The sequence below is a fragment of the Ascidiella aspersa genome, chromosome 9 (genome assembly GCF_963924565.1).
Source record: "Ascidiella aspersa chromosome 9, kaAscAspe10.2, whole genome shotgun sequence".
Lineage (NCBI taxonomy): Eukaryota > Metazoa > Chordata > Ascidiacea > Phlebobranchia > Ascidiidae > Ascidiella > Ascidiella aspersa.
In genome coordinates, this window is record NC_139455.1 from 26,174,609 (window position 1) to 26,194,218 (window position 19,610).

At 34.3% G+C, this 19,610-nt stretch overlaps 2 protein-coding genes across 2 annotated transcripts; one reads left to right on the top strand and one right to left on the bottom strand.

The window, feature by feature from the left end:
• The first annotated feature begins 357 nt into the window (after positions 1 to 357).
• On the top strand, positions 358 to 11,377 carry LOC146134684 (villin-1-like). Its single transcript, XM_083397881.1, has 20 exons — positions 358 to 441; positions 895 to 969; positions 1,529 to 1,604; positions 2,111 to 2,231; positions 2,768 to 2,990; positions 3,554 to 3,658; positions 3,966 to 4,066; positions 4,399 to 4,483; positions 4,838 to 4,939; positions 5,234 to 5,339; positions 5,641 to 5,726; positions 6,085 to 6,222; positions 6,794 to 6,985; positions 7,502 to 7,632; positions 8,079 to 8,213; positions 8,899 to 8,992; positions 9,428 to 9,568; positions 9,950 to 10,138; positions 10,486 to 10,620; positions 11,264 to 11,377. Exons 1-20 carry the CDS (start codon positions 358 to 360, stop codon positions 11,375 to 11,377), a joined length of 2,433 nt encoding a protein of 810 aa, XP_083254007.1.
• A 287-nt stretch (positions 11,378 to 11,664) lies between these two features.
• Positions 11,665 to 14,844, bottom strand: LOC146134685 (noelin-like). The gene is made up of 8 exons (XM_083397484.1): positions 14,764 to 14,844; positions 14,244 to 14,402; positions 13,929 to 14,009; positions 13,748 to 13,867; positions 13,187 to 13,359; positions 12,814 to 13,036; positions 12,474 to 12,646; positions 11,665 to 12,057 (listed from the first exon to the last, which is right to left on the bottom strand). The coding sequence occupies exons 1-8, from the start codon at positions 14,839 to 14,841 to the stop codon at positions 11,958 to 11,960; spliced, it is 1,107 nt and encodes a 368-aa protein (XP_083253610.1). The 5' UTR covers positions 14,842 to 14,844; the 3' UTR covers positions 11,665 to 11,957.
• Positions 14,845 to 19,610: the final 4,766 nt, after the last annotated feature.

A 19,610-nucleotide genomic window follows, 5' to 3' on the forward strand; every position in this document is an offset into this window, starting at 1 on the left:
TGTAATTATCTACTTTAAACTTCTAAAAATTTGAAACCTTCGGAAATATTTGCTTTGGACCTTTAAATGCATAAATATATTTTTCAGTACTAAAAAATAAAACTTGCCAATCCAATAAAATATTGAGACGTTCGTAGTTTCCTGAGCCTACATGAAAATGAACATTGAGTTAATATTGTAGGATCATTTCATTGACTATATACGAACAGTTTCATTATTTTCGGGTAAACTAATACGACACATTAATCGTCACTTCCCGAATTAAAAGGCAGCATTTCACACAGGAAATGGCATATTTTGAGTATTGTCATTTCAGTTTCATATAAGACATTATTTTTTATAGTAGAGGCAAAAAATATGGCGGAACAAACTGAAAATTTTATCGACAAAGAAATTGAAAGTTCAGGAACAAAAAACGGTTTGGAGATTTGGAGAGTACAGGTAATTGTGGCGTTTAGGGGTAAGTCGGTAAACAATACTAAGTTACATCAGAGCACCAAACTTTTTCGTATTTTTTGTTAAGATCATTTTATATTTGCAGACAAGCATTGACGTTAATTTGAAATATTTTGCGGGCCAGAATAACTTACCGCTAAACTAGACGTAAAAGTTTGGGAATTAATTTCACCAACTAAAATTGCACTGTCCGCGTTAAAATACCATATAAAACCGTAGAAATGTAAAATTGAGATAAATTTATCATGTTGAAAACCTTGATGTGTAAAAAAATTCTATTGTCCCATGAGATGACGCTTTTAATTTGAAAAAGCTGAAACGTCGCTTTAAAATTAAAAGATGGTTTTGAATTTTACTGAATATTAAGTTAATACCTTTGCTGTGTTCAAATATAATCATATAATTGAAGGAATAAAAGTTGTTTTTGGTGTTGTATAGAAAGAAAAACTTGTACGTTTACCGCAAATATGCTTCGGAACATTCTACGAAGAAGAAGCTTACATTTTGCTTCGGGTAAATTTGAAACTCAAAAAATAATTAACACTTGGAATTATTTTCGGCGCTGGTCTAGAATCCTACCTCAACTCACATTATTTGGGTTAGGGCGCTGGTTTGGGTTAAGGTGGGTCAAGTATTATTATTAAATAAAGAATATAATAATACTTGACCCACCCACACCCAAACGCTAACCAGCAACCTAACTCAATTTTGTGCGTTGATTTCATAACTGTGGTAGTATTCTGGACCAGCGCCTTATTTTCTTTGTTAAAATGTAAAGTTCTGACTGGGCTAACAAGAAAACCAAATTTTATAAAAGTGAAGTTGTACAAAAATCATTATTTTACAACTTAATATAATTAATTTAAATGTGTTAATCGTCCCAAACCATTTTAATAAAATATTATAATTTTTTGTTAAGCTAAGCAAAGTTTTTAAGCCTTAAGGAGTAAAATCGATTGGATGTAATCCAAATATTTAGAAATTTAAACTACTTTCTGCCAGTTTTACACTTTCAGCAGTCATTTTTGATTTACTTATAGCTTAAACCTTAGAAACTGTACTTTTAATTTAGACTTACAACATTGGAAAGAAACTGACAATCTCTCTGCATTATTGGCTTGGAAGCAAAGCTAGCATTCAGATTACAAGTAAGTTACATATTTACACACAGTTCTGATAAAGACAATTGTTGCTATTTATATTTACAGTTAAAATATCAAATGTTTATGAGAATTTACTTCATTTAAAGTTTATTTCTAATTTACTTAAAAAAGAAAGAAGTTTTAACAGTCACAACAATATATTGACCCACTTTCTCTTGTGTATACTGCCAAATTGCATATAAATATTTTCAATTTGTAAAGAAAACTTTAGGGACAGCAAACCTAGTTAGTTTTAAACCAATTAACTTAATTTCTTATAAAAAAATACTGTGTAAAGTAGAACTTTTAGCTCTAATATTAAATATATATAAAGCCAAATCCTAATTTTAATTATGATCTTTGTTTTGCAGATAATGACAATCCTTTTTACACATCAAAAAAACTATTTTATCCAAAAACCTGTTCTTTTCTTTATCATGTTTTTATAAATCAGTCTACAGATTCAGGCCCCAACATTACATTATCAACTAACACAAAGATCTTGTTTCCAGATGCAGCTTGTATGTTCTGCGTTCAGTTCTACAACTACCACTCAACCCCATGCACACAGTACAGGGAGATACAAGGTTGTGAGGGTGATGAGTTTTTAAAGTACTTCAAACATGGACTTGTGTGAGTTTGACTTGAACAGTAAATTATTGACATGCCTAGTGGCCCAATTGCATTCCAGTCCCTTTTTCGCAATAGGTTTGTGGCGTTACATGGTTGCCTGAAACCTCTGTGATGTTATTTGGCCTGAAATATCGCTGTGTTAAAATGTTCTGGTGTACATGTTGCATAATTTTGGTGGCCTAAAGGTATGGAATACACTTGGGTCTTGTGGTAAAACACAAAGCTGCATATTATCTTGGTACCATAGTCCAAGATTATATCCTTGCCACAAATATGCCCTTGTGCAAATGGTAAAAACTAAACTATTTTATGAGAAATCAAACTAGGTACCTAAATTAAAAAAACAGTTTGCCGGTTGGAGCAATAGCATAAACATTTAAAATATATAGGATAATCATATATCCCTTAACTAAAGGACAAACTATTGTCTCCTTAAAAAATAAATAAATTTGATTGATGCCTAAATATCATTAACTTCTGATTTCAAGTTTATAAAGCCATAAATTCAGTTATTCTAGTTAAATCTTCCAATTTAGGTACCTTGAAGGGGGAGTTCCCGCAACTGATCACGTGTTTGAGAGTCTTCCGCATTTTGACGTAAAGCGATTGTTGGTGGTGACCAATCAGCTGCCAGCAAAAGCGCGGGAAGTTGCGTTTGAGTGGTCGAGCTTCAACAACTGCGCAGTTATGTTGATTGATATTGGAAACATCATCGCTATTTGGAAGGGCTCCAAAAGCACTGTACAAAATGCAAATAAGGTTGTTTTATCCTGGTTTCTGTAAAAACTATTTTTAATTGTTTTTTGTGGCTTTATACTCGTGATTCCTAGACGATTTAGTATTTTTATCCCTGATAAGAAGATGTTTAATTTAAACGACCCCTTTCTAGGTTAAAAATACAAGCTTATAACACTCTTTTTCGCTCAAAACTAACAATTTTATTTATATTGTAAAACTTAGCAACAAAATATGGAAATTAATGTTTGGAGGTAATTAGACGCAGTTTGGGAATAATTTCCCTGAAATGAACTTAGACTGTACCGGTACTTTTTTATTTATGTACTTTTTTTTTGTCTTAACTACAATTTTATTTATTTTTGTTTTTATAATAATGTTTTGTAGCATAATGGTTTGGGATTGTAGTTAGACTTCGAATGAATTTTAAAACTATACATTTTTGATGAACGAAAACTTATTTGAAACGTTCAAAATGCTACCTACTTCTGTATGGACTTTGATATCCTTAGTAATTTTTTTTTAGGTCTCTTCTAAATTATTTATTTAAAAAAAACTTCAAATAGCTTTAACTCTTACATTTTTAGGCTCTTTCTATCGCTGAGCACATCAAGGAATCTGAGCGCGAGGGTTTGGCTCAAATCCACACACTTCAGATATCAGGCAATGAAAAGGATAAGGAAATATTAGAGGTGCACACTTACTAGGTTTAACTTGTACTATATTTTCGTAATTAGCGCAACCTAAAATGTTTTAATCTATTTGTACAAAAAAGTTTTCAGAAAAATACAAGAGTAAAAAAATGGAGTTGTCCCTGTAGTTTTGTATATATTTGCGTAATGGTGCACTATATAATTAATTTTTACCCACTATAAATTAAAAAAAATGTAAATTAGATTGTTTTAATACTTCGAAATATGGCCTACTTATAAAGCAGATTGCTGTTTGACAACGTATGTTTTTCCAGTTGTTTAACTTCCCTCTAAATGTGTCCTTCAGTCACTTTTAGGTCCAACCCCAGAAACCATTGAAGAGGATTTATGTCAAGTGGAAACAACGAAGATTGGCGATGAAACATCACTCACCTTCAACGTATTTGTGTAAGTTTCCGTTAAAGTGACCGGTGAAGCCGTTTTGGAAGAAATACAGTTCTCTGAACTTAAAATGACTGGCTTATATTGTGCAATAAAAATCCAGGGAAAATTTGCTTCTATTTGAAGTAATTAGCGTGATTAACTTGCCTTTCACGTAAATATTCTTTTATGCATTTTTGTTGGTTGAACGACGGCGACTTTAAGAAACTAAACAAAAACATACACGAGTGTACATAAGCAAGCAAAACCATTAAAATATAATTTTGCAAAAAGTATTTAGAGAAAAAGTAATTTTGGTTTAATTAATTAATATTTTTTATAACTTTTTTTATTTTCAGCCTAAAAGGGGAAAATGGAAAAGTTGTTGAACTGAACGAAGAAAAGTTTCCCCCGATTTTGAACAAAAGAAGCCTTTTGAAAGATGTGAGTAAATAAATCCAATAAATATTTGTAATCCGGAAATGTTTAGAGATGAAAAATACTTAAACAAAAACGTAACGTTTGAATCAACATACTCAGCAGTATCTTGTAATCATTGGCAAAAAATATCGACAAATTCGATAAAATTGCTACACGCGATTTATTTCCATCTATCGACTTATTTGGAAATAACTTGTATTATCAGTTATATGTTAGCTTTTGCATACCGAATATATTATAATTAGTTATGGCTTTAAACATTTAAAAGGAGAAAAACATGTAATTTTTAAATGTAAGACATTAAAATTATTAACACTTGAAATTATTTAAAATAATAGCATTTCTTGCTCACTCTAGGAAGTTTACCTCTTCGATGTTCACTCCCATCAGAAGATATTTGTCTGGAAAGGATTTGAATCTGAACAAAGCGTTAAAAGTGTTGTTTGGAATGTTGTCAGTGTAAGTAGAGGTTGGACAAGTACTCTGTTCCGCAACCCATGGGTCGCCGGATTAATTGGGTTGGCTCACCGACTGTAGTAGATTATATGCTTAGATTTGGTTGAGATTAGTTCTGAGCAAGATTGCGCATAAATTAGAGGAAATTGCAGAAACAACACGAAGACATGGCTCATATTTATCAAATTCAAAAGTTTAAGCAATTGTCTTGTATTTTTCTCACGCTAAGCTTATAAAATGATCTCCGCAAAAAGGTTGAGAAACACTGTTTGTTGATTCTCACTTCGATTGATGCAGGACTACATGCAGCAAGCTAACAGTCCCGCATCAACCCAAGTGCAAATAATAGATGATGGTTCAGAAACTGAAGACTTCACTGATTTGTTCAATGATTGGGAAAAAGGTAAAATTAAATGTTTTAAAAATAAAATGTTCTAGGGAGGAACTTCTAAGAAACAAAAAAATATGTTTTTGCTTCTAACTAAAAATAATTAAATATAATTAATAGACATTTTTAAATTAAAAATAAATTCATAGAAAAACCTTCGGAAAAATAGCAAAAAAAGTGTTGTGCGTTGTTTGTTTTTGTTGCAGATGATACGTTACAAAATAAGCGAGCCTGAAGGACTCATAGATAAATGAAATAAATTATATTTTAGTCTATACTTTTCTTAATATTTTCAGTATTTTTTTTTGCGTTGCAGACAAACTTTTCGATCGACGTTATTCGCTTTATCCACAAAAGTTGGAAAAGCCTCCAATGCCTGGGAATGGGGAAGGGAAGCTGGAAGTAAGAATGTTGGAAATGTAATAATGTCTAAACCAGGATGTAACATTTTGTGTCGAACTTGTCATTAGGCGAACATAATATAAACAACAATGAAACAAAAATAGTAGTGATCCTTAATAAATTGTCGTTTAATTAAATTTAATCAAAATTTTATTTGATGGGTAGAATTGACTCTGAGGGCTGAATTTGGTTTGCAGTTTGGTCAACCTTGGTCTAAAACTTGAAAGTTTTTTCTCAAAATTGACATGGTGTCACAAAAAACAAAAAAAAACGAAAAAAATAATATTGTAAACCATTTCTTATACAGAACAGCGGCAGTTTTTGAAAGAAAGAAAGAAAGTTTTTATTATTTTCACAGGTTTTTCTGATGACGAACCGCCACCTTATTCCGGTCAGCGAGAAGCACCACGGAAGGTTCTACAGCTTGGAATGTTACATTGTTCGCTTCACCTATGATGACGATGGAAGGGAGGGGAAGATTATTTACTACTGGGAGGTAACAGGGGTTGGGGGGCAATTATGTGGGGGGTATAATACATGCGATGAGTACTTATATAAGTCTAGTTTTAATAGCGAACAAATAACTTTTTTTTTAACGACTGGTAATCCACAATCTAATACGTGTGTAAATTGTAAGTAACATTTACAGTTCCCATTTTTGTGCGTTAGGCACGTTAATCAAACTTTGCTATAGAAATACAAAAATGTTCACACAATTGTTAAAGGTCATAAAATAAACGTAAAGATTCAGAATTTTACAAGACGTTTATATGAAAAACAGTGAAACATTTACAGTTTTAAAAAATCTGACTTCAGTTTTACTGTGAAACTTTCCATTCCAAAAGACTTTAAAATGTCGGCTGACTCGGTGAAGCTTAAGACATTTTGCTGACAAATATATTGCGCTTCAAATATTGTTTAAACGTGTTTGACGTCATTTTTCTTGCTTCAAATAAAGTCATGCATACCACCTCGCCATAAATACGCATCCTCCAAATGTTTTAGGTTAGCATCAGGCTTTTCAACAACAAATTATTACTACTTCAATGTTTAGTTCAAATTTTTAGGGTCGTAGGGATTCCCCTTCCCCAAGCGGGAATTACCCCAACCCGAGCCCAGGTTCCCCCGAATTTAGATCCGGACCATCAGGGCACATACCGACAGTACGACTCGAGGGCGCCACCGAGTGTCGAGTGGAGGTGGGGAAAGAACCGACTCACTTTGTGGCTTTCTTTAAAGGAAAATTTATCATCATGAAGGTGGGATGTTGGTTTTAAATTCACTTAAATACATTACATTTTGACGTGCCCAGCGCAAATGTTGTGACTTTTTTGTTGGTTTGTAGATTCGTGCGGCGGTTATCACAGATTTTTAAAGTTTTTTTATATTTCTTTCCATGTGCGTCGTAGTGCAGCCAATGAACTGTACAGATGCATAATAATCGTGTATTTGTGTTGCAAATTTGGATTTTTACAGTTATTAGTATTCTTTTATAATTTTTAATTCTAACTTAAATTTTCCCTTTTGTATTTCACCTGTTTGTTTTATACTTCTCGCACTGACAAACATAATATCTTTCTCAACCGAACAATTACCGGGCAATGTCACACAGTATTTAGAGTTTAGACCAATTTCTATTGCTCAGTCGTTAAAAGTTTATTAAAAATAAATGAGTGTAAAAACCGCCGAAAAGCAGACTTAATTGTGGCCAGTTTTAGCACTTACAATGCAACAAAGTCCATTGTCTTGTCATAACCCCCGATTGTGTTTGGCAGGGGACCGACCCCCTGTCTACCAACCCTTCCAAGGTGCTTCCCCCAAACCGCAACAAGGTTCCAGGGGTGACACTTTACATCGTGAAAGGCAACAATGAGTTCAACACCAAGGCCATACAAGTCCCGTGCAGGTAAAATACATTCACCAACTTTATCGTGTTGTTATAAACCAGGTCCAGCTAACTTTATAAAGGTTGGAATAACTGTAAGCCATACTGTAACTTCAGTTACAAACCAGTTCGTCAGACTTCTTTCTACTTGAATTATCACGTAATTGTGACGTCATATAGAGATTTTTTTAGACCCCTTCTAACTAAAATCCTGGAGCCACCCTCGCAACATTGGCCAGCTATATTAAACAAATTACTTCGGGTGGAAATATATTTTGGGACCACTCTAGTCTAAATAATGCGAATATATTGGCTTGCTCAACCCATTCAAAGTACTACAAGAAAAAAAATAATGTTTTTGTTGATGACAAGTTTTCAAATTGCTTTTATCGTATGTGGTAAAAAAAGTTAGACCTTACTGTTTAGTTTTATTTAACTTAATCACATAAAGGTTGCATGTTACTTAGTGCTTCTTCATTGAATTGCAACTACCCGTTCATATGCACGACCCCACGTTCTGTGTACATTTGGTTCGGGAAGGGATGCATTGGCGACCAGAGGGATATGGCGCATCTGATGGCCGACAACCTTAAGCGGGAAAAGTAACTTATTGTTCTTTAACGAAGCGTATTGTGTTATCAGGGTGTGTACAGATTGCTAGCATCCGAAGCCACGATACTATTTCTTTAATTTACTGTAGCGACACTACACCGACCCGGATTTATCGAAGCATTATGTTTGCCTTTTTCTTATTTTTCTCGTGCGTTTTTATCGTCAGTTCTAGTGTGGGCTTTATGATTCGGCGCCTAGATATAAAGACTCGCCATCGCTTATTATAATATTGTTTATATAATTTCGCGGGCAACACTTAAGGGTAACTCCCGTAATCCTCAATCTGTTAAACTTTGGTTTGATTTCTGAGAATATTTTATCTCGTAACCATTGTTATTTTTTAATTTTAGAAGGACCGGAATAGTCTTAAAATATTACTTACTTGTGTAACTATACAGCAGAGGACTAGAAGTTGGTGATTAAATCACTAAACTTAAAACTAAAAATCCTTTCTAGCGATGGAGGAATCAATATGTAATTTCCTCATTATTTTCCATAAACCTTGCTACAATGAAAATATTTCTAAATTTTTAACTTTTTTGTGTTATTCCTCAAAAACCAAAAACCTTGTAGCAACGGTATTGTGTGTTATTTTTAACTTTCTTAAATTATTTTCAGAAACCTCTTGGCAATGGAATTATTTTTAATTTTCAATTTTTTTACTTTTTTTGCCAGAAACCTTGTAGCAATGGAAGAAAGTAGGGAACACACCCGACTCTTTGCTGCCCTCGGTGGTAGGAAACCGTATCTTGACATCGTTGTTCCAAAGGCGAGTTGAAAGAGACTTGTGTCGTAAAAACTATTGTGTATTCCGTTTTTCACGCATGTTTTTTTTTAAGTTTTACAGGAAAAATAACTATATCTTGACCTAACTGACTTTTCTCAACAAAAAACAAATGACCTAAATATTATTGTAAACTCTAGTAGTAGTGGTAGTCACCACACTTAGGCTTAATCCTACCGGCCCTTTGCACTAACAAAGAAAAGAACAATTAAAATTTTGGCGAATAAAATATATTTTTTTCGATGAAATTTTATACTGATTCATTCAGCTTACTAAAGTTTTTGTTGAATTTCTACTATTTATAAGATATGATAATCAAGTTTATATGTCCTTGGCCTTTACCCCGGCTTTATGCGTTCAACCGATTTCTTTTGTCAAGAACAACTTCTTTCATTTTTCTACTTCCGGTTTAATTCACAGGAACCGGAAGTGACGCGTTTTGTTCGAACTTACCAGTGCGGAATCGACCGCCAGGGGGAGCCGGTGTTCAGCGAAATATACGACCTTGAACAGAAAGATTTGACCTCCAACGATGTCATCCTCGTCGATGTGTTTGATGAGGTAAAAACATACAAGCTAGAGCCATTTTTAACCTTACCAACTTTGTTTCGTGTTTGTTTCAACAATGCGTTGTGCAACTTGATATTTGAGCTGTTTCCATAACTACCCGAGCCGTTTTTTTTTGCCTTGGTTGACTTTTTATTAAAATACAGTGTTTTCTTGTAGTTTAATTGGCGATCATGCATCAGATAACCAAGAAGGTTACTTTTGTGGTTGATGTGATTTATAAAGATATATTAATACTTGAAGCAGTTTTAAAGCAGAAAAATTAAACAACTTACAAAGAACTTCTTATTATCAAAAATCAGAATCTGCCATAAAGTTCTCTTACTCGACCAAATCGTTTCTGAAACAACATATTTTAATGTTTATTGTTCACAGATCTATATTTGGCTTGGTTCCAAGGTCGGTTCCAGGGCGGCCACCCAGTGCTTCCAGATGGGCCTGGGACACCTGGGGCGGTGCCGGGGGGGCAGGGGGGACATGAAGACCCCCATCTTGGTGGTCAAACAGGGGCACGAACCCTCGATATTCACACGCTACTTTACGACGTGGGATCAAGCGAAAAACGTAAGTTTGGCAAGTCAAATACAATCTGTGTGAAAATACCGGTTTTAAAAACTGTTTTAGGTAAAAAAACAAACCGTTTTCTTTATCGCATTAGGATTCCTAATAGTTATACTACAACAGTTTTTTTTTGCACAAGTTACATGCGCCACAGAATACACAATATTTTAGAATTTATTTAGTTTCAATGGGAAAAGGCAGTTTCTAAAGTTGGCAAAATGTGTGTCAAACGTCGATTTAAAAAATCCCGCTAGAATTTGGGGGTTCATTCTATTAAATGTAGCCCACATTTGTCTTCTTAAACTCCATAAACACATGTGCTGCTTATAAATATATTTCTGCACCCCCAGATTGACACGAAGGAGACCCGTCTGACGTCGGATGACGTAAAACGATTGTTGGTGAACAGATATGCCCTCCCCACATTTACGTATGACGAGCTAAGAGGGGGGTGTCCCCAAGGTGTGAACCCAGAAAAGAAGGAGGTAAGTCACGAATCACGATCATGCGAAGTACAACTTTTCATGTGAACGATCATGTAAAGTACATCTGTTCATGTGAACGATCATGCGAAGTACAACTGTTCATGTGAACGATTATGTGAAGTACATCTTTTCATGTGAACGATCATGTAAAGTACAACTGTTCATGTGAACGATCATGTGAAATACATCTTTTCATGTGAGGTACAACTGTTCATGTGAACGATTATGTGAAGTACATCTTTTCATGTGAAGTACAACTTTTCATGTGAACGATTATGTGAAGCTGTCGCTGTGAACCACATCATTATTCAAGTGGATGATCATGTGAAAATACAACTGTAAATCACATGAGTTTAAGTAAATGATTAATTGAATGATCATGTAAAAAATCTCATCGTTTCATGTGAATGAATCTGAAAGAAATATCACTTTTTATGACAATGAAATCAGTTCGTGAATTATGAAGTTTTTTTTGATAATTGTTTTTTAAAATGACAAGTGCTTAAAGGGTAAACTCGATGTAAAAACTTTATTTCACATTAATTTCCATGTGACCATTGTACACATGCTAATGATCATGTTGAACTTTTATAAACTCGTGAAAAATTGTTATGTTTTAGACACAACAACTTTTAATTTGCAGAAATATTTATCTGAGCAAGATTTTCTTTCGGTTTTCCGAATGACGCGCGAAGACTTCGCGAGAAAATCCGAATGGACGCGAACCGATCTCAAGAAGAAAAACGGGCTTTTCTGATCAAACTTGTATCTTCCCTGCATTTAAACATAACCAAGTTTCTAATCTTGTAACGCTTTCTGCTTTTTATTATTGATCGATTAAACAATACAACAATAAATATTGCAACATTTCGCATTGAAGAAAAAACATATTGCTAAAAAAAATGCTTGCAGGAATATTTGTATTTCACTCTGAACGTTCGACTAAATGACGTCATTACCATGATTGGGTAAATCAAAATTGTTAAAATTAAAACAATCAAAGTTAATGTTTAATAGGTTTCTAAGCTTAAGTTGAGCGTTAAATAGGTTAGTGACTTTAGTTGAGATAAACTATTTTTTGAACAAAATATTTCAAATAAGAAAACGCCTATAAATCGCAACCCATAGTTAAAATATTTTTAATATATGTTATCGGTTCAAAGCGATACCACCTTAGTATCGGACGAGTTTCGATACACTTCCGATACTTTTGGACATTCGTATAATCTCATATATAAAAACTTTTAAACTTTCTCAGCCTTTCACCAACGCTTTGTAAAATCACGTGAATGGTTTACGATAAGGTTTCTCACGCCTGTGATTTCCGCGTCACAGTTTCAAGTGAAAGTGACGTCATAGGTGACAAGGTAGCCTCTATCCCAGCCGTACAACCGCTGTTCCATTTCGTTGTAATCAAGCATCGTGAGAAATTCGTGTCTGGGTGAAAATTGAATTTAAAATTTAATGTACTGCAGAAAACAGTAAAAAATAGAACTTTCGCAGAAATTAAAATAGTCCTATACTCGCTCGTGCTTTTAGGTCTAGTTTTATGTTGTCCTAGGATTTCAATACAAAATAGTTCGTGTTGTTAAACTTACTATTGCGTCACAAAAATGGACTGCGCCTTGTCTAAATTATCCATAAATTTGCAAACATCAGACTCATTCAAAAAATCTGTAATTGCCTTATTAATCAGTCATTCTACTGATTGGTAAATAGAAACCGACTTTCCTTTCATACTTTATATGTGAAAGGGGCGAAAATGGTAATTACCGAAAGGGCGCGCGATTGAAAAAGATTAAGAAACACTGCTTAAAAATATCCGAAGCGTCAGGGTTGTCTCTTTTCCTTACTCGATCGTGATTGGCAGGTTCGGTCTGATGACTGTGTTTGTCGCTAGAGCGAATCCGTAGTGCAGTGAGGTGTGAAAGGCGTCGTAACGCTTGAGTGAATAGAGCACACCACGTGACAGGAAAGTATTTCCCGACCAGGATTTGACGTAAGAAGTATTCCAAGTTGAAGTGATCTAATAAAAGAAAATGTAGGTGAAATTGCTTGTCGGTGTAAGTCAATGTAAAGCCCTGTTTTGAATGGTTTGACCATACTTGAGTCTTCGAACAAATAAATTAGGTTGATAAACGTTGTTTTAATTAGGCACCCTGTGACCTTTAACCCAACCCGCTAGATCCGTACCTGTAGGGTAAGGGGGTCCATCTCCCCGATCGTTATGTTCCAGTCGTTTTCCTCGGTCGCATACACGACAAATAAACGACCTTGATCGACTGCAAGGTCAAGGTCAGAGCTTCCCGCCCACTGGTAAGGACTCTGGTTGGCGAACCCGGCGCGGCGGATTTCCCGCTCGGCTATGACGTCACTCGACTTAAAGTTGAACTTGACAATGGTGCGACTGTTGTACCTTGGGGGAAGCACCGGGTGGCGATAGTTTGTGTTTTTTTCAATACCGAATATTTTTGGCAGAAATTACGGACGTCATTACTACGGTCTAATAAGCAAATTAAGAAAACCCGAACAGAGAAGCCAATAAAACAGCTTTAACCAAACTCACTTGTTGAAATAAAGATTCCCGTCCATTACCACGTGACCAGTGCCTCCCCAATAATAAGGGAGCATGTATGTGCGCATAATGGTGGTGTTTGTGACGTCACTGTAGGCGTATACCTCGTTGTTCTTGACGTAATTCTCGAAAACGTAGACGGGGCTCTCAGCTCTCATTGGATCCTGCGAGGAAAGGTGGTATTAAGTATTCTATGAAGAAACCTGTTCAAGCCAGCTTTACAAGATTATTACATTTTATGGTAAAAATTTTGTTTAGTTTTTCTTTTACAACAGTTGCATGTTTCTATAAATTTTCGAAAGTCTGAATTTGGCTGAAATGAAACGAGAATTAAAAAGGTTTTTTTTTAATTGGTTTAGTTATTCAAATTTTTAACTTTGGCAACTCAATGTGGTTTACAGAAAAACGCGAGTTACTATTTAGTTTTTAGACGAAATAGGAACAAGAAAGAACTACATTATAGATTTCGTAGTGATGGATTAATAATATTCCAGGATATGTAAATATAACGAAACTCCTGCCGATGTGCGATTCGAACCCACGACCCTCTACCTTCATCCAAGCCCCAATGGGGTTTCCCCCTTTCCTGTGGGTCATGGGGTCACCGATCGAAGTTATGAGGTTTGCAACCTTAGGACGCTTTGGCTTGTGTTTTATCCTGCTGCTCTGGAGCTGTACAAATAAAATAAAAGCATTATGCTTTTTAGGTTTGCGTTTTGTTTACATTTCTTACCTTAGGTAAGAATGATTGTGTTGTAACAAACGTTGCGTTGTTCAAGGCAAGTTTGATTATTGCTGAGTGGGCTGAAATAGTCTGCAAATAACAGAAAACGTTAAATTAAATAAAGAGGAAGAAATTTATAAAATTAAAATCGTTTTACAACCCGATTTACAAACGTTTTGTTTTAAAAAAACTGTTCTGGCTGTTTTTGGTTTTTTAAATTAGAAAAAAAAACAAGTGTTTGACACAAAATATTAAAATAAAACTTATTATAATATCTTTCTAAATTAATTAGGCACTGTGATGCCGAACCTTAACACAACTTACAGGTGAATGTTGCGTTTTATTGAAGTCAAAATTCCTCCCAAATGTTTTAAACTTTGGTTGTGTCGTTAGCGCCACCTCGTGGTTAATCGAGCGGATGTAATTGACGCAATAAAAGCAAATAAATGCCAGCAATATCCCGAGCGGTAGCATAGTCTCTCCCTGATCAAACAAGGTGCACATTAATGTTTATTGTAGAATACTTTTTTACGGCTTTAGTTTAATCAAAACACGATTATGCAAGCCTTACTTTTCACAAGGAAACATGAAAGGTCTGTTATGTTCACTCAATTTTAAACAAAGTTCAATATAAACAAAAAATAAACAATCGAAGCCTTTAACTTACACAAATTTCTGAAAAATATAAAAAATAAGTCATTTAACATAAAAATGCTATCCAAACAATATAAAAATCTTTCTTGTCTTTTAATATACGTATTTCACTGCAATGCGACATTTTTATACGGATTTAAAAAGAATTTTTTCAGGACATTAAACTTTTCCACATCTATGTTTAGTTTACCTTCGTCTTCCTTCTTTTCACAACCGGCTTTTTGTGTAGAATGGCGGCACCAACATGTTTGGTTTTTGATTTACCCATAATCCGAGGTACACATTTGTCAAAGCTCTTATTCAAGTACCGAAGTATCGCTTCTATAATTCTACGGAAATAGAAATGTAACAAAAATAATTTCAATCTCATTTGCTTAGAGCTTTTCTCTAACTTTTTGCCATTTTGCACCAAATGTTAAACAAAAGTTCTACATGTACAGCTCTAATAGGCTTTAACTCCTTACTGTGCTTTCAACCAATGCCAGCAACACTTTGATCAACTTAATACCACAGATATGGCCCCAGGCGTTTTATGACTAGACGTATTTACTTGCTGCTTTCATAAAACGGTAATTGCTTCAATAAAACTGCCTTCCAATTTAGCAGGGAGGTAATAAGCATTAGCCGGGTAGGAACCAGTTTCCTATAGAAGGAAGTCTATAACAATAAAGCAATCAAAGCAGAGTAACCGCATATGGAATTTATCCATGGGTTGAACATGCCATCTTCTGAAAATGTATTTTAAACAGCTTTCTTAAAACATAAATATACTACAAACTTTTAGGATAGCCTACAATTTGTAGGTAGTTAAATTGTGTTTGTATAAAAAGCTGTCTCTTAGCTCATAATTTAGTTAACGTAGACTACCTCTAGTCATCTATAACGTAGGCTACCTCTAGTCATTTATACTTTCTTTTATAACTAACTTCAAATAAATAAGAGCTAAAATTCGAACGTATAGAGAAACAAAAAAAAACTGTATTCAGTTTTTAATTCTGGAGTAATTAATTACACATTTAAAACCACTCTATACATTTTATTTTCTCAGTAAAACATATTAGGTAGAAAATGCATGTTGGTTTACTTAATAGAGTGTTTCTCAATCTTTTTTTGCGGCCACCCAAATACCAAGCTAGGCGTAAATATAAAAGCAAAGTTTGGGCGAATCCAGTTCTCCTCAACAAACTTTTTGCAATCGAACAAATCATAAAACAGTAGCATAAATATTAAGTTAGAATTGAACGAATATGGGCCATGGCTTCGTATTGCTTCAGTCTCAATAAATCCAAGCATATAAAACAACTGCAGTCGGCCACCCAACCAACAGTTTCGTTTTGTGACAGTTTTGGGACGCGACCCGTGGGTTGAGAAACACTGACTAATCACCTCACAGCCGCCCGCAATACCGTCTGCTACCGTGGCCTAACATGTATAAAAATACTGACAAATATTGGCAAACACGAAACAACATGCGACTAATATTTCCTCTATAGTTTGGTTTCGGGTTAGCACCGATACTTTCCTTGTATCGCACCTATAGGGATCGCCTTTAACCTAATTATCAGACATCTAAGGTTATTAAGTTACTTATTAAGCCATTCGATTTTTCGAAAACTTATTACTCGGTACCAGTAGCTGAAACAATATAAATTTATTTATAACTGTAAAGCAATGGTGTTGTTTAACTGTTTTTTGTATGAACGTATTTCAAATAAAGTTTTCAAAACTGTGCCCCAAACTTAAAAAGCTTCCCCGTGAGCACAATTCCATAGAAATCTAACATCGACTTTAACATCTTGATTGTCCAATCAATTATTACGTCATGAATGCTCGGGGCGCGCGAAGGCATTGTTGTGTGCGCGAGATTTAAACTCGATTCATTATTTGCACGTGGAACAACAAGATCATGGAGAAATTGCGAAGGTAATGATTTGATAAAAGTTCAGTGCGTTTTTAAACTGGACGCTTTTTGTTGATGAGGCTTAGAATGTAAATTAAACAAATGATCAGTGCTTTTGTACATTGGCACGCTCTACGTTGGTAGTTGCTGTTTAATTGCATGAAAGTCAAAAACAAGAAAAACGTTTTCTAATTTTACACAGTTCTATTTTGCCATTGTTTGTGTAATTTTATGTTCACCAAAAACACTTAAACAGTTTATCATTAAGCAATTAAACAAAGCAAATAAATTGTAACCTCCGCTTTATACTAACCTCAACTGTTATATATATTTTGAAACTAGATTTACTCTACTAAAACACTTTGGCAGTAGATTCCATTACAATGGATTTTAGTCCTACATTTTAAAAAAACTTTTAATTTAAAAAACAGAACACCACATAATCTATTCAAATATGGCCAGAATTTGTCAAAGCTTTAAATGTTCAGAACCTGATATTCATGAAATGGTAATAATTTTAATACTATTTCTCTTAAGTTATTAAATATACTTTCTAAAAGATACTGGTTTAATTGAATTATCTGTTCATTTTCTTAATTTTAATTTTTAATCTGATACTAAAAAATCTTAGATAAACAGTGGCCACCAATCTATTGAATGTTGAAATTTAGTAGAAAACTGCTTAAAATACAAATTATTTTTACCAGAAAGAGAATCAACAATTCGTTGGAGCAACTACGAGTTCTTTTACCTTACTCTGCCAACATGAAGAAGGATATGGCATCTTTGCTCGAGCAAACCGTTGAGTACATCAACATCATGCATACTGTGCTCAATGAAGACAAACCTGCTTGCTTGAACAAGGTTGGTCCAACAGTAAATTCATGCATTCAAAAAAGGATGTTCAATATTGCCAATTCAAATGCCTATAATTTAAATGTAGGACTTTTTTTGGCGCTGGCCTAGAATCCTACCACTACCACAGCGTACATATTGAGTTAGGGTGCTGGTTTGGGTTTGGTGGGTCAAGCAATAATATTAAATTTTAATAATACTTGACCCAGCCTAGTTGGTATTTAGGGATGGCAGGGTTTTTCAACCATTTTTTGGTAACACTGGAACGATTTGAAATAAGCTTTAAAGTTTTCAAGCATAAATACTTCTTAAGCAAAATGTTTTAGTTTAGCTGTAAAACGTTTTTTCAATTATATGTTCCTCTTAATTTTTCTGCTTATTGAAGTTTTTGTTTCCTAGAAGTGTTTAACAACAGAAATTTTATTTTTTTTTTTGAACATTTTTTAAGGCCTAGCAATGATTATTTTCTATATCTAGTTAGCGATAACACTAAACATGGAGTTTTGACTTGTATATTTTTCTGTGAATTTATTTTTTGATGTGGGTAAGAGTAAACTTAAAAATATGTTGTTTGCAGGTTTATTTGTCCTACCGGGAAAAGACGGAACAAATTGAGAGATTCAGGAAAAACTTTAAGAAAAATGTGAACAAGAGATCACAGTCAGACGCAGGGTTTGTTTGGTTTATATATTTTAACCTGTCCTACCAATCAGCACCCTTTTTTGGATTTTCCTAGATCAGTGTTTTGCAACGTTTTTTGGCTTGCTGCACCCTACAGAAATTATAAACAGTTCGCGGCACCCTTGCTTGTATTTTTGCTAAGAGGTTAACTGTAACGTTACAATGAACGAGATTGTAACAGCACGTTATCGAAGGTGCAACAACGTTAAAACATTTTTTAAACTACTTTTACTTTTATTGTACACAAAAATTGTATCAGGGAGCTCACCAATAGAGCAAAATTGGAATCCTAAGAAATTTGAAATATCTCTTCGCACCCTAGAATGTGCGGCACCCCAGTTGAGAACCACTGTCTTAGAAATAAACCACAAAATTACAGTTTAAGCAATTGCCTTTGTTACACAAAAGTATTTTTGTTCCTCGCCAATTTTATTGTTTCTTTTTTTATGGCAAACCTATTTTTTCCAGATGTTCGTGGTCGCAGCCGTATGCTTCATTCGGGCAACAAATCACCGACACGGAGCCATACATTAAGCACCCATGCATGAACAACCCGTACTACGAAACAAATACGATGGGAAACCAAATGTGGCAGCAGCAGAAGATTACAGAGTCCTTTCTCAGTAATCCTGTTAACTTTAGGTTTGTTAATTGTTTTGTGGACCTAAACAGTTATCTAATATGAACTTTTGTTACCCATGCCATTCTATTAGTTATGGTCATCTGTGCATTCTAAATCATATTTTATCTCATTGGTATTTTTGAGCAAAAAGTCCCCTTGTGTCTAAAAATGGCATTAATTGAAAAAGCTGCAAAATACTTAGCAATATTAATCCATACCTATAGGAATATCTTTATGTGTAAGATTTAACCTCAAACTTAATTCTGAGTATGAGGAGTGTTTGTAAAATTTGAAATCCCACCTTAAGCTGTATTTCAGCTCCAGTTTTTGATCACCATTTAATTGTATAGAGTTAGCCTGCATATTAACCGAACTGCTTAAACAGTTTCAAAATGATTACTGTATTTTTATGACCAGCGGCTCGAACCAGAACCAGTTTTTCGCAACGCAACCTTCAAACCTTCCACCAAGATCTATATATTACCCTCCACCTACTAAACAACGTAAGATCATGTGTTTTTATTTGTCTGAAGGTTATTCACCATAATTTTTGTTATTTACAATCAGCACATTATTAATAAAAGTTTTTTTATTATTATTTTCTGTTCAATGGCTTTGTGCTGTATGTATTTAACTTTTACTAAAAATGATGGTGTCACTCCCTTTTCATTATCCAAGATTTTTCAGACAAATTTAAAACAATATATTTTTTCAGCTGATGTTACTCTCCCAACAAATTTACGACTTTCTGATGAAACTACCAACAGCAAATCAGGTGACACAATATTTTTTTATTAATGTTTAATTTCCATTTAAATCCCATTCCACATAAATGTTGTGTTTTTCCAGTTTTACCACCACCAGCTTCGAAGTTTGAATCTTGGCAACCTGTTCATAGTTCAACTACAGAACAGGTTGGTCATTATTGTTTCATTGTGCATATATAGGTGTGTTGAGTGTTTTGGGATTAATTACTTAT